At 41.3% G+C, this 26,469-nt stretch overlaps 1 protein-coding gene across 4 annotated transcripts in view; it reads right to left on the bottom strand.

Annotated features, from left to right (window-relative positions):
• The window catches only part of LRCH1 (leucine rich repeats and calponin homology domain containing 1), a 204,226-nt gene that overhangs the window by 42,843 nt on the left and 134,914 nt on the right, over positions 1-26,469 (bottom strand). For all 4 annotated transcript variants that reach the window (XM_058685278.1, XM_058685300.1, XM_058685289.1 and 1 more), the window contains exons 4-11: positions 20,176-20,281; positions 14,905-15,041; positions 14,048-14,175; positions 12,873-12,936; positions 9,320-9,425; positions 7,266-7,393; positions 5,925-5,992; positions 3,502-3,588 (exon numbers count right to left, since the gene is read on the bottom strand). In XM_058685278.1, the coding sequence (XP_058541261.1) occupies positions 3,502-3,588; positions 5,925-5,992; positions 7,266-7,393; positions 9,320-9,425; positions 12,873-12,936; positions 14,048-14,175; positions 14,905-15,041; positions 20,176-20,281 (824 nt within the window). The remainder of the gene's footprint in view (positions 1-3,501; positions 3,589-5,924; positions 5,993-7,265; positions 7,394-9,319; positions 9,426-12,872; positions 12,937-14,047; positions 14,176-14,904; positions 15,042-20,175; positions 20,282-26,469) is intronic.

Here is a 26,469-nt window from a genome sequence, read left to right as displayed (position 1 = left end):
AGTTACTCAGGGCTGTTTTCTTCCGCAATGCGCAATTCGAGCACACACCCACCGCTCCACTCGCTCTACATTCTTGGCAACTCACTGCCTCAAATGTTTCCAAGCTAGAGAGGAATCTTGAGGTCCTCAGTTCATCGCACTTCTCATGAAGGATGACGAAACTAAGGCCCAGAGCTGGGAACCCTCCTCCAGGTCACCGAGATCTTCACTACTGGGCTCCGGGCCCACATTCCCCAGCCACTTTTATTTCCCCCAAACGAGGCTGTTCTTTTTCACTTTGTGGTTCACATATTAATCAATCTCAAATTTGTAAGAAACGTTTATTGGGGGCGTGATACAAAATGCAAAAGGTACAAGTATTGAAATAATATATTAAGTTTGAGCCCAAGGGGGGGTCCTTTCTCTGTAATGTCACACTTAAGTCTCGATTCTGGACTCATGTTCCCTTCCCATCTATACGCTTGGCTTTGGGAATCTCATCCTCATTATACAGCTCTGTTACTGCAGCACCTTAGGAAATGACTTTCAAATCTAAGTCTCGAAGCCCCAGAACGAAACTCTTAGCAGCAGAATGGACATTGCCACCTTGGATTTTATTCGGCATGTCCTACGCGGACCACAACATCCTCCTCCTCAACCCTGGGGCCCTCCTAGTTCCCCATCTCAGATAACCAGAAAACTGGTGCTCATATCTAACCAGTCTGCGCTGTTCCTTCACACTGTTCTCACCACCCACCGCAAATAACCTGCCAAAGAACTACAACAGTGCCTGCTGCTAAGGGTCTACAGTTCATAAAGGTATATAAAAAAAATACTAATTTAGAAATACCTACAGAAAAACATCCACAGTAATATATTTCCTTCCAGTTTTAATTTTTTTTCTGTTTCTGACACAAATAAGACCTAATTCAGTCTATATAATTGGGATCAAACCTTTGCATTTTATATACTTTTAAAGTGATTATAAAATGAGCATTCTTTTTTTTTTTTTTTTAATTTTTTTTTTTCAACGTTTATTTATTTTTGGGACAGAGAGAGACAGAGCATGAACGGGGGAGGGACAGAGAGAGAGGGAGACACAGAATCGGAAACAGGCTCCAGGCTCTGAGCCATCAGCCCAGAGCCTGACGCGGGGCTCGAACTCCCGGACCGTGAGATCGTGACCTGGCTGAAGTCGGACGCTTAACCGACTGTGCCACCCAGGCGCCCCTCTTTTTTTTTTTTTTTTTTGTTTATTTATTTTTGAGACAGAGAGAGACAGAGCATGAACGGGGGAGGGTCAGAGAGAGGGAGACACAGGATCTGAAACAGGCTCCAGGCTCTGAGCTGTCAGTATAGAGCCCGACGCAGGGCTCGAACTCATGGACCACGAGATCATGACCTGAGCCGAAGTCGGCTGCTTAACCGACTGAGCCACCCAGGTGTCCCTAAAAGGAGCATTCTAAAATATATTGGAAAATTAAAAAAAAACACATTGTATCAGCCATGTTCTATTCCATTTTATAAAGGACCAAATTATATTTAAGTATCTCTAAAATATTACATTATTTCATTTTCCCCAAATGTTTGCTATAAAAATATCTTCCCCTCATAATCTTTGTTCATATCTCTTCATCCCTTAGGATACATTTTTAGAATTTATTTCAAAAAGTTTACAGATGTTTTAAACAACAGCCATGTACTACTAGGATGTCTTCTAGAATGGTTTTGCTAATTTGCCTTCCTACTAGCAGTTTATAAATTATTTCATATCTTCACAATCCTAAAAAGTAAGTACGTGGATCCCATCTCACAGAGGAGGAAACTGGCGTGCAGTATAGTTATATCTTAACCCACATTAGTGGTGTTGGAGCTGGGTTCAGAACCTGTGGCTGGGTGATCCAAAATCTGTTCTTTACCCCCAGATGAGCTGCTTCCCCATTCCTTATAATTTCCCACAAACACATACAACACACACATGTGTCCTCTTGTCCCTGTTTCCCACCCTCTCACTGACTTCCCTGGTTTAGAATGTGAAACGCAGCTCTTTAAAGAACATGCTTTGATTAGGCATTCACGAATAAGCCAGGCTCTGAGCCACACAGTAGGGAGAATTAGGAACATGAATAATCGTACTTTTAAAGCACCACCACCTCCCTCTATATATAAAATAAAGTCTGGGCTCCTCAACACAGCATTTGAAGACATCCTCAGCACCCCTCCTACTGCCCCTCCACAGCTTCTCAGCCCTGGCTGTGCATCAGAAGCACTGCCCAGATTTTTAAAAGGTGGAAACAGCCAGACCCCAGCCTCCCAGGTAGAGTCCACGCCTGCTCCACTCCTTCTGACCTCCGTGCCTTTGCGTAAGCTTTTAATTCAATCCAGGGTTTGCTTTTTCCTTGAAATGTAATTTCCTTGAAATGTAATTAAAGGCCCAGATGAACTACCCCAGCCTTCAGGGAGGCCAGCCCCGCCATCCCCCCATTTCCATCTGCGGCCAGGAATTCACTGGAGCCTATCACTTCAAGCACCTAAATCAATTACACTTACAAATAGCTACTCAAAGCCATCTCTACCATAGCTTAAGTTCTTAGAAGGCAAGGGCTGTGTCTTGTTCATCTTTATATCCCCAGAGGTGCACGCAGTAGATCTTCCCATGATCTCTAAGCACTCAATTAATGTCTACAGAACTGAAATGCTTTTCAAATCAATCGCTAAAGACTTTCAGCCAAACACACTGACCCATCACTATTCTTTTAGGGCCAAGCAACATTGGTGGTGAGCCATTACTGGCACTCTGGGACTTGCTAACCACCCTTTTCATGAATTGCCAAAATGTGGTATAATTTCTGTGTTCACCATATTACGAGACCGTATCATTTTCATATTTAAGTCCACAAGACCCATAAACAGTTTACCAGGAATAAGCTTTGGATCTATTTTCCTAGTGATAAAGTAGTCAGTACCTGATACTGGCTATATTGTCTTACTGAAAAATATTTTGTTCACGGGAATTCCATGATCCTTTGCTAAGAAACCAAAAAATGTATCCACTGCATTCTGTGCCTCTGATGACAATGGCCAATTCAATTAAAAACTTATCTCATAACCCCAATCTTTAGAAATATATTATTTAGGTAACATAAGTTTGGCATCTCAAAATAAATACGATAGCACTTGATAAAACAATTCTTTCATTTTTGGAAAATCTCCTTGGTATTTCCAGAAGTCAGGAGTTGAACTTGAGGCAACATCAAATATGCATTTTCATCGTGTTGCTATCTTCTAAGAATTATGCCAAAACCTCCCATATGAAGTTCATGAAGGGTGAATACATTTCATTAAGGGGTAGCAAAAGGGGGGGATGATCTCCATCACTCCAGAAGTGTGACTCTGACGCTTATGGATCTCGCAAAAGCTTTTCTTTTTGGGGGTTAGACTGAGCCCAAACTGTGTACAGATGTTTTTAAAGGTGAGACGATATACTCACACGAAACCTGGGCCAAGGAAAGACACACGTACCTGTTGGGATCTTGCAGCAAATCTACCGCTTCCCTCAGCTGTTCAATCATCGCCATATCCACATCCTGGTCTTTGGATGAACTTATTCTGTAGCATGAACCAAGCATAAGAGTGACAATGATTACTAGAACATGGATATTATCTAGATTCTTAAGAGCACACTTATAAAAATGCATCTAACATGTAAAAGTCATTTCCACAAACTCCACCTCATAATGAACGTGTGTCAGTAGCCCACAGAGGAGACGGCCAGAGTGTGGTGGAAATGGAGCTACTGGGTGGGGGAGGCCTGGCTCTGCTATTAAATAGCAGCTCACACAAAGTCTCAATGCCCACGGGCCTGTATCTGCTCCTCTATAAAATCAAGGCGATGTGCTCTCTGGGTGGTTCCCTCGCTGTGCTTTCCTGAGCCCTGGGGGGATGCCCTGATGGAGCAGGCCTGCAATACTTTTGCCTCTTCCAACTCCAGTGCTACCAGTGTGGCTTGCTTGGTTTTATTGCTTTCATACAATATGGGATTTTGCTGTGGGATAGTGGTTCTCACTCAGTGCAGGCTCTTTAGGCAGCAAAATCATCTGTGGCACTTGAACAAAAAGGCCAAGCCAGAGACTGGGGCTCCACAGGCAGGGTTGAGAATGAGTAGATAGAAGATTTAGAATGGGGCTTCCAAAGCCTTATACACAGTTGACCCTTGAACAACGCAGGTTTGAACTGCATGGGTCCATTTATACACGGGTTTTTTTTTTCCAAAAATATATTGGAAAATTTTTTAGAGATTTGCAGCAATTTGAAAAAATTCACAGATGAAATGCATAGCCTAGGAATACTGAGAAAGTTCAGACAAAGTTAGGTATGTTTTTAAGAATACATCATATAATACATATACAAAATATAGGCAAATCAACTGTTTATGTTATTGGAGAGTCTTCTGGTCAACAGTAGGTTTTTAGTAGTAAAATTTGGCAGGTGGGTGGGGGGAGTTGAAAGTAATATACAGGTTTTAACTGTGCTGGGGTTGGTGCCCCCAATTCCTGCATTGTTCCAGAGTCCACTGTGGTTTAAAAGAACACCCTCCCTATAAAATCTCTTCCCTATAATTCTTTGATTCTATAATCAAGCTAGTCCTCCTTGATATTACAGAAATATATTCAATGAATAGATAATACAGGACAGTGATGTGAAAGGTACCTAGCAATGTTTTTAAAGGTCAAGAGATATTTGATCATGGTTCCTGCTCTCCACTACAGAATATAGGTCAATGTGTTTCTCTAGGTGGAAAAACTTTTTTTTTAATTTTCTTTTAGTGTTTATTTATTTTTGAGACAGAGAGAGACAGAGCATGAGCAGGGGAGGGGCAGAGAGAGAGGGAGACACAGAACCTGAAGCAGGATCCAGGCTCTGAGCCGTCAGCACAGAACCCGACACTGGGCTCAAACCCACGAACCGTGAGATCATGACCTGAGCTGAAATCAGATGCTTAACCAACTGAGCCACCTAGGCTCCCCTAAGTGGAAACACCTTTTGATATAATAAAGACTCACTAAGGGGGAGTCTCCTACAAGATATGAAGGGAGGTCCAGGCCCACATGCCAGATCATGGAAAATGAAATCCTGGGAACCAAAAATCTACTGCATGCCACATGGTCCATATTCAATTCCCCTGGAAATGGTTCATCATATAATAGATGACTCAGGCCCTCCCCTGTAAAGCTGGCCAAGTAAATCTTTATGTGCAATAGAGTTAAAGGGATTTCCATGTGATGTGCGATTCCTTGGGTTCAATGCCAGCCCTTTGTAACCCTGGGGCAAGATCATCGATCTCTCTGTGCCTCAGTTTTGTCATATGTGAAATGGGGGATAATAATAGAACTTATCGTACAGAATTGGTGTGAAGATGAAATCAGTTACTACCTATGAAATACTTAGAACACTGCCGAGCATGGAGTGTTTAATAAATGTTAGCTATTACAATTTTAGACATAGGACCAAGACATGAGAGGTATACGGTTTTCTCAGCTCTTGAACCTGAAGGCTAGGTAAAGAGTGACTGGGACTACGTATTGCTCTGGGTCCAGTTGTTGGTTTCTTCAGACAAATGGCAGTAAGCTAGAATCTCCAGTGTAGAAACTTCATCTAATCTCCTGAATCACATTCTATCCACAGCCTCCAATCAGATGAAACTCAAGGCCAAGGAAGAGGTGTGACCTTGCACCGTAACACCCCAATACCATCTGACAGAGAAAAACCTATTGATAGGAATGATAGGAAAAACTTATCAATGATAAGAAAAACTTATCAATACACTGGGTGAGAATATAGGCTTATCCAAAGTAAAGCAGACCAAAATTCTATCACGACAGGGCTGCCTTCTGCTTGAACCAAGAACTTTACAGGTAGCTCATAACCAGGCCCTGGATACTCACATTCCCTCAGGTTGCCAGTGCGTGTCCTCTTCTATCCGTAACAGTTCTTCACAGTCCTCAGCCCTATCCTGTGGACAGAACATATGGGAATTCTGAGAGCCACTGGCTATCAACAGTCAACAGTCAAACCCTGCCTTCGTCCATGTTCACAGGACCATTAGCCACAACAGCCAAAAGGTGGAAACAATCCAAGTGTCCATCTACACATAAACGGATAAACAAAATATGGTCTATACATACAATGGAACGTCATCGAGCCTTCAAAAGGAAGTTCCGACACGTGCTACAACACGGTGAACCTTCAAGACATTATGCTCAGTGAAATAAGTCAGTAACAAGAAGCCAAATACTGTATGATTCCACTTATATGAGGTCGCTGGAGTCGTCACCCATAGAGACAGAAAGCAGAATGGTGGCTCCCAAGGGAGGTGGGGGGGCAGGGAATGGGAAATTACAGTTTAATGGGTTTGAAGTCTCAGTTTTACCAGATAAAAAAGGTTCTGGGGATGGATGGTGGTGATGGCTGCAAAACAATGAGAACATTCCACTGAACTCTACACTTAAAAATGGCTAAAATGGTAAGTTTTATGTTATAGATATTTTACCACAATTAAAAATTAAATTAAAGAGATCTGACCCAGGACCACAATACCGGTTAACTTAGAGTCAGAAATGTAAAGCTTAATTCTATTTCTTTCCACCCTCTTAGCACCTCTTGCTGTTGACAGATACCTCCATTATTAGTTGGGTTTGTCAGTCACATGAGAATACGCACTGTACTGTTTGTGAGACGAGGGGTGTGTGTGTGTGTGTGTGTGTGTGTGTGTGTGTGTGTTCTTGGGAAAAAAGTATAAAACAGTTAACAGAAAATGCCTCAGAGTGACCTTTCCAGAAAGAGAAGACATTCATTTCCAGATTTTAAAAATTTCCACTTTCCTCTTTTTACAATGGACATACTTCTAAGAAAAGTATTCACCTAGAATGCATTGAAAAGAATGTGAATCTCTTTCCATGTTAACTTTTACTAGATGGTAATGGCAATTCTATTACATTTGCTAACTTACCCTGATGCACTGAGCGGTGGAAAGCCAAGCAATTACTGAATATAAAAGAAAATCAGACACATTTACAGACAAACGGAGAGGTTATGTCTGACAGGGACCAGCTCCTAATGTCAGAAAATACACACCCCAAACTTTGAGAAGATGTTCCATGTTATAAAAATCTGAGGACACTGGCAGTACGTTGGCATTTAAGGTGACAGATTGGTAACCTTGAACTTAAATGTTAAGGTGCCAGACAAAAGAAGATTTAAAAAAAATTATTTGATCCTCAACTTGCCTTAATATACGTTATAAATTCTGAACGGAGAACATCTCTTCCATCAGTAAATTGGTCTCTTTCTTCTCCTGAGTTGTCATTGTCCCCCAGAAGGGAAGATTCTGGTTGAAATTCCTGATGAAAGTCCCCTATCAGGAAAATACAGAGAAAGACAAACAGACGGTCTCATGAAGAGACAAGCAAAGCACAGATGAACCTCAAAACCAGCTAACTATTTCAGTCTCCTCTCTTACCTCTTATAGAGGTATTTGAGTGACCCCACTTCTCTCTTCCCTGAGGGTGTCAGGAAAAGATGAATAAAGGAGGAAAAGGAGGGAGAGAAGTAAAAGAAATGGAAAGCCTCCCAAAAAGAACTGGAAAGTCAACTCCTCTTCGTGGCTTAGTCCCTTATGAAAGCAATGAGATCTCCTATAACTTTCTCAAGAAACAGAGGAAAGAAACTATAAAGAGGCAAATGGAACAGCAAACATATCTCTTCTCCCCGATCTGGAAACTAAAAAGAATCAAGGAGGGCTACCTTTAAGGACTCCCCCCCCTAGCAGAATACCCACTTCTAGAACAAAGAGGAAAAAACTCACTGGTAACAAATTACAGAATTCTTTTATTATAAGTTTGCCTAAAACACTACCTCCTATACTGTATAATTATAATTATATTATATAAATATATTATATAATTATATAATAAGCAATATAATAGCAATATAATTATATAATAGCAATTATAATTATATAATAGCAATATATTATAATTATATAATATATTTATATAATTATAAAGATTATCTACTAAAAAGGCAGTTATATTCTTGCATGAAGTATACAGTGATATTTCTTGGAGACTGTATGGTTCCAATCATAACCTCAGATAAACCTAAATGCTAAACTTATGTGCTAAACTAAAAAAACCTGAAGGTATGAAGTGAAAGCAAACACTAGTTGGTTCACACAGCTCCCCTATCACTAATGAGGGCATATTCAAACTGTTAGGGAGATGATCTGCATATTAATCTAGTTCTGTATTATTCACATATCATGAAGTTATGTGCTAAAAATCAGCAAACACTAGATTTTAGGATTTTCTTTAACAGTCACTGAACAAATAGGAGTAGTAAAAAAAAAAAAAAAAAAATCAAAACCCTGCCCTAATGTAATCAACTGAGGGCTTCCACCAACTTATGAAATACGTTGCTAGGATTTTCAAGGTAGGCAGGACATAAAGTGCTTAGTGATCATTTGATGATTATTAGAGAACCACAGAACTTTAGAGCTACAGAAGACCATGGGTAATTAGGTAATTAGATATTTCCTAATCTAACCATCTCACTTATAGGTAAGAGAATTAAGGTCAACTATCGTGTCCAAAGTCAAGTGGATTCCTAGGCACACATCTCAACTGTATTTCCTCCCTTCACATGTGGTTAGAAGTGGCCATATGTCCGAGCCTAGCTTGTAAGAGATGGGCACTCCTAGGCCCAGCCCATTAAAAACCTCTTGTGAGCAAACCTCCACGTTCGGCCCTCTTCTGCCCTAAAATAGGACATGGGAACCTTGGAAGTTTTGTGTTAAAGATGGTGGAATCTCAGAATGAAAGCAGCGTGGGTCTTTGGAGGGGAGCTGCCTGCCAATCACTAACTCTCGTGTAGACTTGATTTGGATTGTGTTAAGCCAGTGAGATTTGGGGATTTCATGTGCTACCACGGCTGTTGTTGCCTAATAGCTCTACATAGCAATAGTTTCTTTCCAAGAGCGGATTTAAAGACTGTTATATAAATCTTCAAAACGAGAACAACTCTACTACTGGCTAGCTGTGTGATCACTGGCATGTTACTTAAACTGTCTGGGCTTGGTTTCCTCACCTGTAAGACGGAGATGATTAAAATTTCGGAGTTTTGGACTTTAAATGGGATCACTTTCACAGATGAGCAAAGAGCCTGGTGCTCAGGAAATACTCAATAAGCGTTAGCTATCACCATGGCCCTATCGGGATAGATTGCAAACATAGCATTTGAAACTTAAAAACAAGCACTTTCTCCCCATCATTCATTGTCAGACCTTTAACTGGGCTAAGGCGATGGCACGAGTCCTCCTTGATGATCTGTTCTTCTTCCATGATATTTGACATTGGCACGTTGAGGCTAACCGTGTCTTCATCGGAAGGCTAAAAAGAAATAGTGCACTGCTTTATTCCAGGGACAAGTGTTCTCAATGTAGATTAAGAGAATGCATTGTGATAAAAAAAAAAAAAAACCAAAACTGGGATTCTCAAACACATAATATTGAGTAAAAGATGCCAGATACAAAGCACAGTTCCACTTACGTAAGTTCAAAAACCAGCAAAACTAATCCATGGTGTTTGAAGTCTGGATAATGGCTACTCTTGGCTTGGAGGGTGGGCGCATGAGTGGGCTTTCTGGGGTACTGGTAAAGCTCTGTTTCTTGAACTGGCAGCTGGTAATATGGGTGTGTTCGCTTTGTCAAAACTCACTGAATTAACACTCAAGTGTCTCTCTGTACATGTTTTGAGCTACAATTTTGTCAGGTACCTGATGGCATTTTCCAACCTAAGAGCAATGGTCAGGGCATTAAGAAGGACTATGTAATACCTGACAGAACAAAGGAATAATTGTAAATATATATAGTGTGATGTTATAAATATGGTCAATATCACAGTGGCCCAAAGGCCAACCAATCGTTGTAATAGCAATGATATTCTGAGATCTGACGACAACACCAATTTCCCAAACTACATTAAGGTTTCATGCAGCTCATCACAAAGAGCAGGCAATATCTGGGGGCACCTGGGTGGCTTAGTGTGTTAAGTGTCTGGCTTCAGCTCAGGTCATAATCTCCAGGTTCGTGGGTTCGAGCCCCATGTTGGGCTCTGTGCTGACAGCTTGGAGCCTGGAGCCTGCTTCAGATTCTGTGTCTCTGTCTCTTTCTTCCCCTCCCCCCACTCGTGCTCACTCTCTCTCTCTCTCTCTCTCTCTCTCAAAAATAAACATTAAAAAATTTTTTTAAAAAAGCAGACAATACCTGTGACAATACCTCATTTATTTACAGTGCATCTTATGTGCAACATTAAGCTTCGGTTTATTTCCCTGTTTTAGGTTGAAGAATATAGGAATTTAGGCTGCGTCAAATATATGAAAGTGTTGAATGGCTGTAGTACTTAAAAGGAAATGTGTTCCGTGCAATTTTCAGAGTAAGGCTTCAATTCAGTAATCAAAATAAGTTGTCTCTGGGGTGCTAGTTTCTAACACTAGCTGATGAAGTTTATTCAGATAATCTAGGACTCTGTCACAAATGAAATACAGAGCCTTGGTGACTTTTGTATGTCTCCATTTTAGTGTTCCTATTTAGTAAAAAGCTTTCCAAATCACAGGGATCATGAACCTCCACAGAACACATTTCAGGGAGTCGTGGGCTGTTCCTCAATTTTTGAAGCCGTGATTTTCAGGATAGTGTTTGTTTCCATTTGGACGCGTGCACAAATCGTTTAGAAACCGGTGCAAAACAAGTGTGCATTTCATCCAGTAAACAGATATTCATTCAGCCGCCAGTTTTTTTGCATGTTTATCTTGAGAAAAACACGTTTTAAACTTCTTAGAGACAAACGCTAAATGTACTCAGACAATGGCAACAGCCAAAGGAGTGAGATGTGCTTTGCAAATACCACAGGGAGACAGAAGTGGGGAGCCAGATAAACCCTAGTAAGCGGTGAGATGACAACATAATTGCCAAACAAAGTGAAAAGAGAAAGCTACAGTGGAGGAGGAGTCAGAATCCTTTTCCTTCTACAAATTTCTTGGAGGTGTTCTCAGGTAATGAGGCGGCCATGTGAGACCAGATAAACAGGCCGAGGGAAGATTCATGCACTCAATACTGTCAAATATAAAATCCTTTCTGTGGTCCTTCCTTCCACCCTCCTCCTCTCTTGAAAGCTTAGCAAAATTCCAAAGATACGCATCTAGTTAAAAGGGACAGAATAAACCCTTGGCCTCCTTTTAGAATGATTTTAGCCTCCTACTTATATTAAGTGAGAACAAAAGGATAATGAGGTTCTTTGTGTGATGTTTTATTAATGAACTTAATTATCCTTAAAAAACAGATAAAGGATAAAGCAGAGTCTGTTTCAACTTCATAGAAAATAAGCTGAGGGTGAGTAATTTCTGAAACAATGGGACATTTCAGGGGACTTATGAGTTTTAATAAAGCTAAGGGAGTTGAATTAAATACAACTTATAAAGTAATGTGTTGAGTATTTCCTCCCCCAAGGAACCACAGTAAACTATTCATGTGGCTTCATGAGAGTAATTTTCTTTTATTGAAATTGGCCTTCTTTTTCTCCCTACAAACTCCTTTCGAAATGTTCCGTATTAGAAAGACTTTAAGGTATCCTAAGTTTTTAATACATTGCTTTATAAAGCATGTTGTAGGAAGTAAAATGCAATATCTTAGCTACACGTTAATCCTCAAACACCTGAAGAGAACAGGCAAAAGGCGCTTTCCTGGAGTCACACAGAGTACAAAGGAGAACTCCTTAAACGGGGTAACTGACCTATTAATTACATCTTCAAAGAGTAGAGTTATATTTCAAAACTCAGTAACTACAAAATCTCAATAGATTTCCTCAAAAGGGAAGACTGATGATACATCCAATCCCTCCACCAGCTGTCCCTTCTAGCTCCCCTGCTCAAGAAACCCCACTTAATGGTATATTAGTGAAAGGTTTCGGGGAATCTAACTATAAATGAGATAAATGTGCTAACTGAGCTATTTATAACCACTTTAGGAAGCTCTCGTGTGGCTTCTTGGCTTACAAGTAACCAAACTTTTATCCAACCGTCTGAAAAAAACACAATCGAAGACTTTCAGGAAAACAAATATTGCTATAAAAACTCTAGCTATTCAAAATCGCACTTCCTGTGGGTACACTGCTAAATGCAATGCACATTTGACTCCTTAACATCTATCCATGCAAATAATTTTTTTCCCAAATTATTCTGTCAATTAGAAACAAACATATTTATAAAAATGCCTCATGGGTACTTGCAGACCACTCTTAGTCATTTCATAATATTTATGAAGCATTCGAGAATATTCTAGGGGCACCCAGGTGGCTCTGTCAGTTAAGTGTCTGACTCTTGATTTCGGCTCAGGTCATGATCTCGCGGTTCATGGGATTGAGCCCTATGTCGGGCTCCCAGCTGACAGGGTAGAGCCTGCATAGGATTCTGGATCTCCCTCGCCGTCTGCCCCTCCCTGGCTCGTGTGCACACACATGTATGTGTGTTCTCTCTCCCTCCCTCAATATAAAGAAATCAACTTTAAGAAAAAAATGAATATTCTAGATAATGTCAGGAGTGTGGTGGGAGGGGAAGGAGATAGGGACTCTACCCTTGAGACATTTACAAAATATTAAAGATGCAGAAAAAACTAACAGCGGCTCATATTTCTATAACACTTGGATTGCAAATTGCTTTCACAAACATAATCACACCTTCTCACATAGATGCATTAATGCCCCTTACCACAGAGGAGTTCAGGAATGCAGGCAAATCCAGCTAGAAGCACAGAAGGAAAAATATCTAATCACGAACTTTACCTCTGTAGCAGATAAACGCTTGTCTCCATTATCACTTCCAACGCCCGAATCAGAATCCTTCTTGCTGGGATAGATGCCATCGGTATGGAATCCATTTAGAAAAAAATGAAATCGCAAAGTTCACAACAAGATACATCAATTTATATTCAAGTAATGACTCTGCTATACAAATTTTATTACTACCATAAGGCAACGAATCAGCCCAATATTAAAGGAGGTTAAGACAAGGGCCTCATGAAAATCAGATACTCTGTCTAAGCAGAGTAGAAGATAAACTCTTTGCATTCAGGGTTTCATAAATTCACACTCTAACTACGGGGCCTGTTCTTTCAAACAGTTAACAATGTTCTCATTTTAGTGATTCCAGTGTACGAAAAGCAAAAACTACCTAATTGCTTTTACCTTTTACGTTAAAAGAGGCTTTTAACTTTTCTACAGTTACTTTCAATAATTCTGTAAGCCTTTTACCCAGTGACTAAATAAATTTGATGTTTATAAAAGTAAAATAATGAATACATATTTTAAGCATTAAATAAAGCGATCATTAGGGTAGCCTGAGATTTTAAGCCACTATGTTTACTCTTTTAGTAAAAAGTTAAGGAAAGGTCTCTGCAATGAAGACCTCTCAAAAAACAACCTGTGTTTCTATACATGTGTTCAGCGTGGGAATTTTGTTCTCCGAAAATTCAAGGCCCAATTTATGCCATAAAAAGGCCAAGGGCATGTGAAAGGATTCCAACACATCGGTTCCAAACAGGAAATGGCAAAAACTATGCACACCACATTTTTAAAAAGACAATTACAACACAAAACCTGTAGTGTTTCTTAACAATGTTCTGGTGGCATATTAAAAATTAATAATTAAAAAAAGCATACCTGAGCCTTTATGGGTGTTTTAACTGATAAGTAAAAAATACCCATATTTATATTATGGATTGCATGTATAAAGATACATATATATACGTTATACCATACACAAACGGTCCTCAAGAAAGACCGATTATTGATTAGATTAGGGAAGGTAAGATTTGCAAGATGCCGAAAGGTTACCCACACCATAAATCTGTGCTGGTTAAGAGAGACCAAGGGATTTTTTGGACTTACCCACCCAACCGGTGCACTCTGGCCTAAACAAATCCTAAACAGGGGCTTTCAGCCACTGCAGTCACACCCACCTGTCCTCCACGTGCTGGTGTAAATGTGGCCTCTCCATCGTGTGGAGATAGAGGGAGTCGGTTGTCTTCATCTGACATGCTTGTATGCTCAGATACTTGAATATGTGCACTTTGCCCTTTGTGCAAATCTATGGAGAAATTAGTAACACAAATTTTTAGCGTTTTTTAACGGCAAAACAAAATGTAAACCCTAGACATTTGACTGTGTATTTTCATTTAAAATAACACTTTAACAATACACACCCAATTTGGCCTCTCCAAAACATACGAGAATTTAGGCAACCATTTCTTCCAGATTCTACTTTGAATAGAAAACCATTCTAACAGAAGTGTGTTTAAGTCTAAATAGTGTAAAAAAATATAGAAGTCAGGTAACCGACATGGTTTAACATCCCACTTCTGGAAGCATTCAACTTTGTTCCCACATGGTTTAACAGCTGAATTCGAAACTTATCTCTGAAAAACGGACAATCATATTTGAAAATGTTTGAACTCCATTTCGCAGCTCACAGTAATGTAAGGCATGTATTCCTCCTTGAGTCTAAGCCATACGCTCCATGAAGGAGTTTCCAACGACTGTATAAATGCTGCCATAATCACACCTATAATTCTGGGACTGCAGCGATCAGAACAGTGAGCTAAATCCTAGTAAACGGACTCTCTGTAGCAGAAGACAACGTACTGTAGTCGGATTCACCCAAGGTTTCATCTTTCAGAGACTGTGATCAAGTCTAAAACAGTGTGAATTCAGCAGACGATCAGAGGTCCGGCTCTGCCCAGAGTTGCCGCCCCCGCGCCCCCCTCCCCACACCACTGACAGCATTTCTCCCTGAAACAGCTTTGCTGCGGGCCCTCACCTGTGCTGGAGGAGACTGCAAAGGGTTGTTCTCAAGTAGTAATACCTGCAGCCGTTTCATCTCTCTAAAACAAATGGGAATCACGAGCACTTTATTGCAGGAAAAGTCAAACTTTACCAAGGGAAGTTCTACTAGTTCTAAAGAACAGGGGAGGGAAAAAAAAAAAAGAAAGAAAAAGAACAATTTCAGAAAGCAACAAGATTAAACGGCTTAACATTCAAAACTTAATTTTCTGCTTACAAGGAAAACTATTTAGCATAATCAAAGCAAGTGATGCATCAGGAATATGAAGTATGTGTATCACATATTTTACTAAAGGGGAGGGAAAAGTCTTTCACGGGGAGCCCAATAATTTTAAATTGTTGTTAGCTCTGATAGAAGCCGGACACACTTGACATTTACAATATCTATTGTTCAGAAAGCCCTCTCTTCCAGCAAAACAATCACGTAAGCCACACCACATCGGTCATGTTTATATTTTAACTTCAGCTGCTAGCATGCGAACAATGTGCTAATTACAAAATATTCTTATCCAGTGAATGTATCTGGGCTGGCATAACCTCAGAACTAGTTACAAGAAATATGTTCATGGTTTTTTTACTTCCACTTTAAAAACTAAATTTTATCGAATTCGGAATTTTGCAATGGACCCTGTAATCCTGATTTGATGAGGCTCCATTCTGCTGCTTTTTAAAAGTCTTCTGTAGCTCCACAAACAAGACAGAACATTATATTTAGCTTAAAATCCCCACCCAGTGGCACAGTAAACACTCAGTAATTTCAAGCATTCCAACCGACGTTGGCAGCTGCAAGGAGCGAAGTCAAATATATTCCGCAGAGCAAAGAGGCTGAGCCACGCCAGAGAAGTAGAGTGACACGGGGCAAACCACTAAGGTCTCTCTGTGTGGGACACTCCAGCGGGTTCCGGTCCGCAGGGGCCTCGCCACGTTTGTTATGGGACCTGGTAAGGGGTGAAATACGGTGCTTTGGAAGACACAGGGAGTTCCAAAATGGAGGATGAGCGGGCCTTAGACGAAGTGACCTGCAGTGAGCACTGAACACAATTCCTCTTCTCCTCCCAGTAAGCCCTAGGGTTTTCACTTTACTCGGCTATGCCACTTCAAGCTCCACAAACAAAGATGCTCTTAGCAACCGGTTATCTCCTCTCCTATTCACTGCAATCTGGGCGTGTAAGGGACTTTCCTTGTTTCATGCCTTAGCGAATGTGAATTACTCCGCAAGGAGTCACGAGGCTAGTGACTAGAACAGAGGGACTAGTGCTAGAACAGAGGGAGCAGAGCACCCCACGTGGCAGGTCCCCAGCTCGGCTCCTGACAGGCGGCCGTGCAAGAGAAACTCAGGAAGTGTAGTTTGCAAACTGCCCCGAATAATTCACTGCCCAAACCCAGTCCGCACCCCCTACCCTCAAGAGCAGGGTAAGTGATTTGCCTCACCCCTACTAGTCCTGGAGGTTGCCTTGAAGGCTCTGTGAGCAAGGGAAGGTGGAGGAGAGAGGGAGGAGGGGAACGTGGAAAACAGCATGGAATCAAGAAAGTCAAAGGAAAAGGGAAAGTAAGATCTCTTTCGCTTCATAGTTTAGTTCTAAAACCCGGGTAAGAATTAGAGAGATTTATATACAAAAGGAATATCCCCTTGCTGTACCCGTAGTGATATCAATCCATCTCTAAGACAGTTAATTTTACTCACTAAACTTAGGTTGACAAATTAGTAGCAAAATGTAACTGGACTCTGTTTCTTCAACTCTTTGCCACTGGAAATGAAGACTTTTAAAGTAAGACTGAGGGCTAAGATCCTGGAAGTCATAGCAGGAGAGGGAGGAGAGGCAACTTAAATAAATAAGGTAAAGTAAGAATGGCTTTGACAACGACTATTCCCTTTAATTGTAGTTTGGGACACAATTACCATCTTAGTTTAGGAAAACGAGAGCCTGGCAGTTTCACAACAAGAAAATGGCGGGGAGAAAGTGCTAACACCAGCCCAGACATGGTCAAAAGAAGAAACAGGGCAGAAAAAGGGGGTAAGAAAAAAAAAATCCCAGGGAACCCTTTGTTGCAAAGAAGGTCAATGAGTGACTCCTTTAATCTTACCTCTGTCCATTCGTGTCCTAGAAAAAACAAAGTATGGTCTCCTGGTTGTAGTATTTGTAGTAAAACCACCACAAAATTGATTGGGTAATTAAGGCTACAGACTAGTTTTCCCTCCTCAGATTGAAAGCATATGGGGAGGGGTACTCAAAGAGGAAAAACAAGTAAATATGGAAAGTCCTAAAATTCACTGCCTGCAAGCACCATCAATGCTCTTTTGTTAATGGAGTTCTCCCCAGTGAAGCAAAAAAGAAATTTGATATTCAGGAAGTTACTTAAAAAAAAAAAAAAAGTTTCCAGTAAACTAAAGCCTTAGCTTTGAGTAGATTTTAAAATATCAAACCTGAGAAAACATAATTATGAAAAGGATAGAAATTTGTAACTTATCTTTTCCAGGGAAAGGAATGCTTTCAAGGTAGGAGCATAGGGGGGCACCTGGGTGGCTCAGTGTGTTAAGTGTCCAACTTCGGCCCAGGTCATGATCTCATGGTTTGTGGGTTCAAGCCCCGCATCAGATTCTGTGCTGACAGCTCAGAGCCTGGAGCCTGCTTCGAATTCTGTGTCTCCCTCCCTTTGCCCTTCCCCCACTCGCATTCTGTCTCTTGCTCTCGAAAATAAAATTAAAAAAAAAAAAAGACATTAAAAAAAAAAAAAGGTAGGAGCACAGGAAGTGGGGAGAACAAGTTGTGTGGACACACTTTTCACATGCTTCGAAACTACAATAGGCAACCATTCCATGGCTCCATTACATTTTTCTTTTGAAAATGAGAGTTTGGGGATTTGTAATGATTTGTCAATGATTAGCATGAGAGCTTAAATGTAAAGAAAAGTTTCCGTTAATGCTATGAAAGGTTAAATGCTTACAAATGTGTTGTTAGTAAGAGTTTCTCCCCTTGGTACTTGCTCAAACCAAGAAAAACAATGTCATCCAATCAAAATGCATTGGACAATGACAGAATGAAAAGACAATGTTTTTATACCAAGTCATCTCAAATAATGAAGTAATACATCTTTGTGCTGAGATGGTTTCTAACTTTGTTTCTTTAAAATTTTTTTTAATTTTTATTTACTTTTTGAAAGCGCACACACTCGGACACGCGCAAGTGGGGTAGGGGCAGAGAGAGGGAGACACAGAATCCCAAGCAGGCTTCAGGTGCTGAGCTATCAGTACAGAGCCTGAGGCAGGGCTCGAACTCACGAACTATGACATCATGACCTGAGCCGAAGTCTGATGCTTAACTGACTGAGCCACCCAGGCGCCCCATAACATTCCTTCTTTAAAAATGCACAAGCAAGGTGACGGTGGCAGGCAGGCACTCAAATGTCCCATCCATAAAAGCACAGTGCATTTTATAAAGTTCTTTCCCTTCCATGAGCTTCACTGGTTTGCCTTCAAGCCAAAGATCGAAATGCAGAAAAAAATCAGGTAGCTCTCAACTTGCTGCAATAGTGTCAGATTAACCAAATGTTTTAGCTTTTCTTTCCAAATATATGCTTTTGCTTTGAGGTATATTTAAAAAAGATTTTTTTAATGTTTATTTATTTTTGAGACAGAGAGAGACAGAGCGTGAGCGGGGGAGGGACGGAGAGAGGGAGACACAGATTCCTAAGCAGGCTCCAGGCTCCCAGCTGTCAGCACAGAGCTCGACGCGGGGCTCGAACCCACGAACCATGAAATCACTACCTGAGCTGAAGTTGGACGCTCAACCAACTGAGACACCCAGGGGCCCCTGATGTGTATTTTTAAATATATGTTTGAAACTGGGTATGCCTAGGGGCCTTAAATGGAACTGATGGAAATGAATGCGATCTTTGAAAACCAGAGCATGTTTTTGGGAAAGCATTCAGCGTTCCTTCCACTGCTCCTCAACTCCTTCTGATTCAAGTCTGAACAAGAAGCCCAAAATATGAAATTCAGATCCACCACCATCTACAGAGCTGCTTGCCAAAGTTCTTAATGGTGTACCATTTCTGAACAACTGTATCTTTTTATTTGAACTCAAAGACAACATGTCAGAGGGACATCCTGGACAGGCCCACAGCCGCAGGGAAGGGTTCGCCTGAGTCTGGCTCCCGAGTAGGGACGTCTGAGCAGGCAACCAGTCTCGGTGCTGACACTCTGGAGGATCCCTGCTTCTGGCCTCTGAGAAATTCACTAAAACTGCCAGTGACATTAGTCCGACTACCATTTCATCAGGGGCAGTGCCCTCACCTGAAGCATAGATTCCATACCAGATAGCCGAAGCCAGAAATCCTAATAGCTGGGTCTACAAGACCAAGTATATGACCTAAAGTGTTGGCTCATTGTTCCAGAACATCACACATCCATACCAAAAACAACTCCTGTTATGAATTTTGTGTCCTCAAATTTCCTATGTTGGAGTCCTAACCCCCAGTACCTCAGAATGTGACTGATTTTGGAGGTAAGGACTTTCAAGGGGTAATAAAGTTAAAATGAGGTCATTTGAGTGGGCCACAACCCAACATGACTGGTATCCTTATACAAAGAGGAGATTCGGGACACTCAGGTGGCTCACTAGGTTAGGTATCTGACTTTGGCTCAGGTCACGATCTCACAGTTCATGAGTCCGAGCTCAGCGTCAGGCTCTGTCCTGACAGCTCAGGGCCTGGAACCTGCTTCAGATTCTGCGTCTCCCTCTCTCTCTGCCCCTCCCCTGCTCGTGCTCTGTCTCTCTCTGTCTCTCAAAAATAAACGTTTAAAAAAAATTTAAGAAGAGGAGATTAGGACAGAGACACAGAGGAAGGATGATGTGAACACATGGGGAGAAGACAGCCATCTGCAAGCCAAGGAGAGAGCTCTCAGGAGACACCTTGATCTCGGACTTCCAGCCTGAAGATCTGTGAGAAAGTACATTTCTGTTGTGTAAACCACTCAGTCTGTGGTAGTCTGTTATGTGAGCCCGAGCAAACTAACACACACACACAGTTTCATACAGGGGAATGATAGTGTTGCTGTACCCCTTGACTAAAATGAAAAGTTGGATATTAACTTTTCTGTCATCTGCATGTGAAATTCACAGAATTCATATTAATATAATAAGTAATATTATTAGGCATACACAAACATGACTAGACAAACTGTCTTCTTCACAAAAGTAAACCAAAAAATAATAATAATGAACATCTCCTATTTTATTCTTTTTACCTTGTGGTAAGACTTTAAGGTAATTTCTTCTGACATTCAGTTCCCGTAGAGCTTTCAACTGACCTATCTGCTGGGGCAGGGCTGTGATCTCGTTGCAGCTGACGTCCTGCATCAAAAGCAAAGGCAGAAATGATAAGCATCTTTTTCCAGGAAATCAAGCATCCCATGTGAAATCTCCTTCAGGAATTTATTTATTTATTTTAGTAGCCTTCACGCCCAGCACACAGCCCAACTCGGGACTTGAGCTCACGACCCTGAGATCAAGACCTCAGCTGAGATCAAGAGTCGGATGCTTAACCGACCGAGACACCCAGATGCCTCCTTAAGGAAATTAAATATGAGGGCAACTACTCGGGTATGTTTTTATCCTGGTCTGTAGGTCAGGCTTAGCACAGAGAAGAAAAGGAAAGTGCAGCATTTTGAACACTGAGGACAAAAAGAGAAAAGGAAGGATATTCGGAGCATTCAGGAGCTCCTTTGCCGGCCTCGCACCTGCTGCGTTCATGTGCTTCAGTCTCATTTAATTCTCACCACGAACCCCTGAGGCAGTATTAGCAGCTTAATATTTACAGTCAGAAAAATGAGGCTAAGGGAGGTTAAGTCAGGCGTCCAAGGCAGTTACCACTCGGAACAAATGCCCGCCCACTGTGAAGCCACCATCCCACAGTACCTGGAAATAGAAGGTCACACATCCTACTTACCAAACACTCACATCTGACAGTGAAAAACTGTGACTATGAATGCATCTTTTGGATGCGTTATTTATTTAAAATGGATTTGCGACTGGAAGGCTGGAAAGTCTGTGGACCTGAACACCTTTCGGTACATTTTCCAAGACTGTGGGGCATGCGGATGATGTCTTTTTTGCACTGAAAGACTAATATCCTATCAACAGTTGACTGGAACCGCCTCTTGACGAGTGCAGAATGAAAACTATGAGATTTATAATCTTATTCTCCCCTAATCCCACTCTTCCACTTTCTCTGGAAGCTCTGCTTGGCTCTCCACCCTCCACCCCAGCTACTCTATTGTCCAGACCAACACTCCATCTCACTGGGCACTATAATGGTCTCCTTGATCTGCCCCTCAGATCCACCTGTCACAGAGCTGCCGGAGCATGCGCATTTCACTGCATCATTTACCAGCTTAGACATCTGCAACAGCAATGTCTCAGAAACCCATGGGGTAAAGTCCCCGACTCCACAGCAAGGGCCAGCAGCTACGGTTCAGATGGATTTCTCTAGCGCCACCTCTCTGAAAGCCCTTGCTTGCATCCCCAGGCCACGTGATTACCGACTGCAGCTGCCAGTGTGTGCCAAGGGTTTCTCAGTCCCAAACCTCTTCCGGCTCTTCCCTTGCCTGGTGTGCCCCTCCCCAATATCGTCCTCTTGTCCCACCTGCATCCTTCAAGATTTAATTCAAGGCTCTCTCTTCTCTGAAACCTTTGTGGAGGTTTCCCTCACTGTCCCCCTCTGAATGAATACCCACAGAGAATGCCCTTTTTCCTTGGTGGTCCTGGCGATAATCTATTACCGTATTCAAGTGTGCACACATTTGCTTTCTGTTAGAAGCCTGTGAACTAGATGGGAGGCTCTCATTCACTCCATCCTTCTGGTGCCAAGCAGAGTGCCGGGACTAAAGTAAGGGATCGGGAAGTGCTGGATGAAATTTCTGAAGCCCATTTATGTTGACACTCCACATGCCGTGGCTCTCTCTGCCTCATGGCTGGAACCCCAGGATGCTCCCACAAACACACCAATCCCTGGCAGGTCCCTCCTGGAAAGGCACAACCACAGATATACTTGGGCTAGGAATGATCCCAGTGGGGTCAAGTCTTTAGATACCCCACATCACTTCTCAACCTGCAAAAACTTCCCCTTTCACTCCCCCTTTTAGAAGGCAGCAAAGCCTCGTTGCAGAAATCGGTTTCACATTCACTCAGATGAGAATTCACCATTAACCAGTCCCCTCAAACCCCAGGGCTCCCGTAAGAACAGGACTATGCAGAACACAGGGCATCACTGCCCTCTAATCTCTTCTCATCTAAAAATCCTCTGGTGACCTGGTAATCTGCCAAGGTCACGAGGCTGCTAAACGAGTATCACTTGCTGAAGAGGAATAAAATCACTCCTGATAAAAGGGAATGAAGCAGGCCTCTGCAGAGGCTGAGTGCACAATGCAATGAGCCCGCGGGACTTTTCAGCTGTCTGGCCGAGGGGAGGTGGCATGACAGGCTAACACGAGGTGTTCAAAGGCGTCACCCCCAGGCTGGCTGTTGATGCATCACTCCTGGCCCAGAAAGTCACATAAAATTCCTTGAGAAACATCCTTAGTGTTTAAAAACAAAACAAAACAAATAACCCACAAAGCACATCTGCAGAGAAATACAAGTCTAAGGAAATAATTATAGAATTAGAAAGTCCAGGGAGTTGTCCAGTCACTTTTAGCCCCTCACTGCATCAGCAAATAATTCTGCCTTTCTGCATGCACTTCCATGTATGAGAGGTAAAAAGTAAAATGCTACCTTTTCCCAATTCCTATGGTATCTGATCAGTCACAAGTACCAACAACCAAACCCTTTCAATGAAATCTGTATCTTTCTTTGCCTCAACCGAGTCACAAATAAGCAAGTATCCTTCCATTCCATTCTCTTTAAGATCTTTTAAAAACGTTTATTCACTGGGGTGCCTGGGTGGCTTAGTCGGTTAAGTGTCCAACTTCAGCTCAGGTCATGACATTCTCACCGATCACAAGTTGGAGCCCCACGTCGGGCTCTGTGCTGACAGCTCAGAGCCTGGAGCCTGCTTTGGATTCCGTGTCTCCCTCTCTCTCTGCCCCTCCTCCACTCACACTCTGTGTGTGTGTCTCTCTCTCAAAAATAAACATTGAAAAAATTAAAAAATTTTTAAATGTTTATTCATTTTTGAGAGAGACAGAGCGTGAGCACAGATAGACAGATAGGCGCCCCTCCATTCTCTTTTAAAAGAGCCTTCACACAAATAGTGTATAGGTATATATACTGTATACTAATAGTATATATTTCCAGAAATATATGAGATTAAATCATGCTATTGGACTCACAGCCAGGCATAGTCACACTGGTGATAGGAGTGGAGGGTCCTTAGGGAAGAAATAGTGGGAATTTTCCTTCTCTGGAGAGAAGTTATGTTATTGACATCTACAGTAGGTCTTTGTAAGTCTGTGTATGACTCCACAAGAAAAATCCTTTTGCAATTTACGGGAATCACAGATTTTTGATATAAAACTGAAAATTTTCAGAAGCTTCAAGGACAGAATTCTTTAAAAAATCGTTCTTTCAAGACAAAAGGAGGGGAGAGAGGGAAGCAAAAGAGAACATATTTTTAGGCAGATTATTCACAGCATAAAATCTCATTCAGTCTTATCCCATTGGGGTGTACTATAAAACACGCTTTGCATTTTGTCGATTACCCTCTGGTTAGCCAGAAAGGCTATGCTATTTCCCTAAATATAAGGTAATTTTTTTTTCTAACATATATTTCTAACACAATGGCTTTATCAAGGAAAATCACCTCCCCTCAGCTATATTTATATGTTTATTTAACCAGCAGGGAAAGCAGTTACCCAATTTACACTTAAAAAAAAAACAAAAAAACATAATGATAAAGAGTTTTTTCCTTTTGTCTTACAGGACAGTACATCTGTAGACAATTAGAAACACCAAGTCCAATTGTCCATTCACATTTTGAAGGGTGTATAGTGAAGGTCAAAATGTTTCTTTTCTTTTTTAGTTTTTTTTTTTTAACGTTTATTTATTTTTGAGACAGAGAGAGACAGAGCATGAACGGGGGAGGGTCAGAGAGACAGAGGGAGACACAGAATCCGAAACAGGCTCCAGGCTGTCAGCACAGAGCCCGACACGGGGCTCGAACTCACGGACCGCGAGATCGCGACCTGAGCCGAAGTCGGCCGCTCAACCGACTGAGCCACCCAGGTGCCCCAAGGCCAAAATGTTTCAATAGTCCTCTTTGGTCGGTTATTTCCTATCCTGCCAAAATAATGAGGGGGAAATGCGCAGGCGGATCTAGCAAGGAAGCAAGATAAAGACTTTATACCATAGGCGCACCTGGGTGGCTCAGTCGGTTAAGCACCTGACTCTAGCTCAGGTCATGATCTCATGGTTCATGAGTTTGAGCCACGTGTCCTGTCGGGCTCTGTGCTGACAGCTCAGGGCCTAGAGCCGGTGTCGGACTCTCTGTCTCCCTCTCCCTCCTCCCCTCCACTCATGCTCTGTGTCTCTCTCTCTCTCTCTCTCAAAAATAAACATTGAAAAAATTTTGAAAAAGACTTTACACTATTGTATAATCCATATTACAGAATTAAGCAAAAGTCTACTGCCTCCCAGTTACCGAACCTTGCTGAATTTTAAAGAGGCGATGAATTTCGTCACAAAAACAAAACCTCCCGTGTCTTAATTAGCTGGGGAACGAGGAGGAGGAAAAAGATGAGAGAAGATAATACTCTAAATGTTTTGGGATATTTCAGGTTAGAACATGAAAAACATCATCCTAGAACAGGCTGGTTCTCTAAAATATGTCTGTCCACATTTAGCCTAAGGTCTGGTTTTTCAAGTCTTGAGTTAATTTTAAAAAGATAATATTTAGGGGCGCCTGGGTGGCTCCGTCAGTTGAGCGGTCGACCTCGGCTCAGGTCATGATCTCGCGGTCCGCGAGTTTGAGCCCCGCATTGGGCTCTGTGCTGACAGCTCAGAGCCTGGAGCCTGTTTCAGATTCTGTGTCTCCCTCTCTCTGACCCTCCCCCGTTCATGCTCTGTCTCTCTCTGTCTCAAAAATGAATAAACGTTAAAGAAAAAAAAAAAAAGATAACATTTAGGAAAATGAATTTAGTAAGTAAAGAACACTAATGCCTCACACTTCTTCCGCATTTAGTTGTGAATTTACCAAGCTGTGAATTCCAGATTCAGTGGCTTCTTAGAATGGTCCAATGAATCCCTTCTGAATTGTCTATTAGCCCTTAAACTATGTCTTAGAAAATAATTATTGCACGCTTCAGTGGATCAAATTGTCATATGTTTACTGTTATAATACTGCAAATGTACAAGCAGGCCAAAAAGAAATCATCATAAACATGTCATAAATATTTACAAATTCTATTCTTTGTTATATAGAAATGAATCTAATTATTATATAATAACATACATACTCACACTTAAGTTAAAGGGCCAGCCAGTCCAATTTAGTCATTTAGAGTAAAAAAAAAAAAAAAACTGGACAATTTTAACTATGACCTAAAATATACTTTTTTTCCACTGGTTTAATCAACATGTTTTTAAGTAAAAAACGTTAGAGTCATTTTACGCCAGCCCTTCCAGGCAATAATGGAATTTACTAGAAGTATTAAATGCACGCTGGAGACTAATGGATTTTTGTTATCAAATACTAGTTGTTAATTTATCTTCAGTATGTAAGAAACACAAGGATTTAAAACACCAGATTAAGTTCAGACATGATTAAACTAGGTGATGTTCACTTTCAGAAAATAATACTGTAAAAAAGAAAACGATTTTTTAAGGAGTAACGTCTAATGAAAACCAACACAAATAATGCGTCAAGATGATCTTGGTTAGGGAAGATGTCCAGTGTAACCAGGCCACCCTGTGGAACGGTGCACACAGTATTTTCTCATGAGCTACCTTGATCTCTCAGGTTTTCAAAAACCTAGTGTAGTTATACCATTGCTTAAGCCATACTTTTGTAATAAATCTAGCTCTTTAGTTAACTGAAGGGAATGTGAACAGTCTGACAGGAAATTTAAGCTATTAACTCCCATCAAGGGCTCATACTCTTTTTTTGGGAGGAAATGTCTATTGTATGACTTTCTGTGTGACTTTAGGTCAATGTCTTAACTTCTCTGTACCTATGTAAAAGGAAGTGGCAAAATTAATTTAAATTTCCTTGTAATATTAGGAAGATCCATTTATCACATCAGAAATAATGAAGAGAATTTGAAAGATAGATACTTAACTTAGAAGTAATGTCAATTTTGATTTCTTAGCAATCAAAAACTTCGATGCCTGTAGTCAGAATTTCTTTCTTTTAAGAAAAATCCAGTATGTTCATTTAAACTCAAAAACTTTTTCAAGCAACCTCTGGTATTGTCACCTCCCAACACTTACTGAATGTCTCCTTCTAGTATAAAACTCCACTCCACACCCTTCCTTCCAACCCAATGCTCTTCAACAGAATAGATGGTAAACAAGCCACGGACTTCCAACTGTCCCGCAGAAACCAGAGA

Source organism: Neofelis nebulosa, chromosome 1, assembly GCF_028018385.1.
Source record: "Neofelis nebulosa isolate mNeoNeb1 chromosome 1, mNeoNeb1.pri, whole genome shotgun sequence".
Classification (NCBI taxonomy): domain Eukaryota; kingdom Metazoa; phylum Chordata; class Mammalia; order Carnivora; family Felidae; genus Neofelis; species Neofelis nebulosa.
Note: the sequence above shows the minus strand (reverse complement) of the source record. Positions and strands in the feature narration are given on the sequence as shown.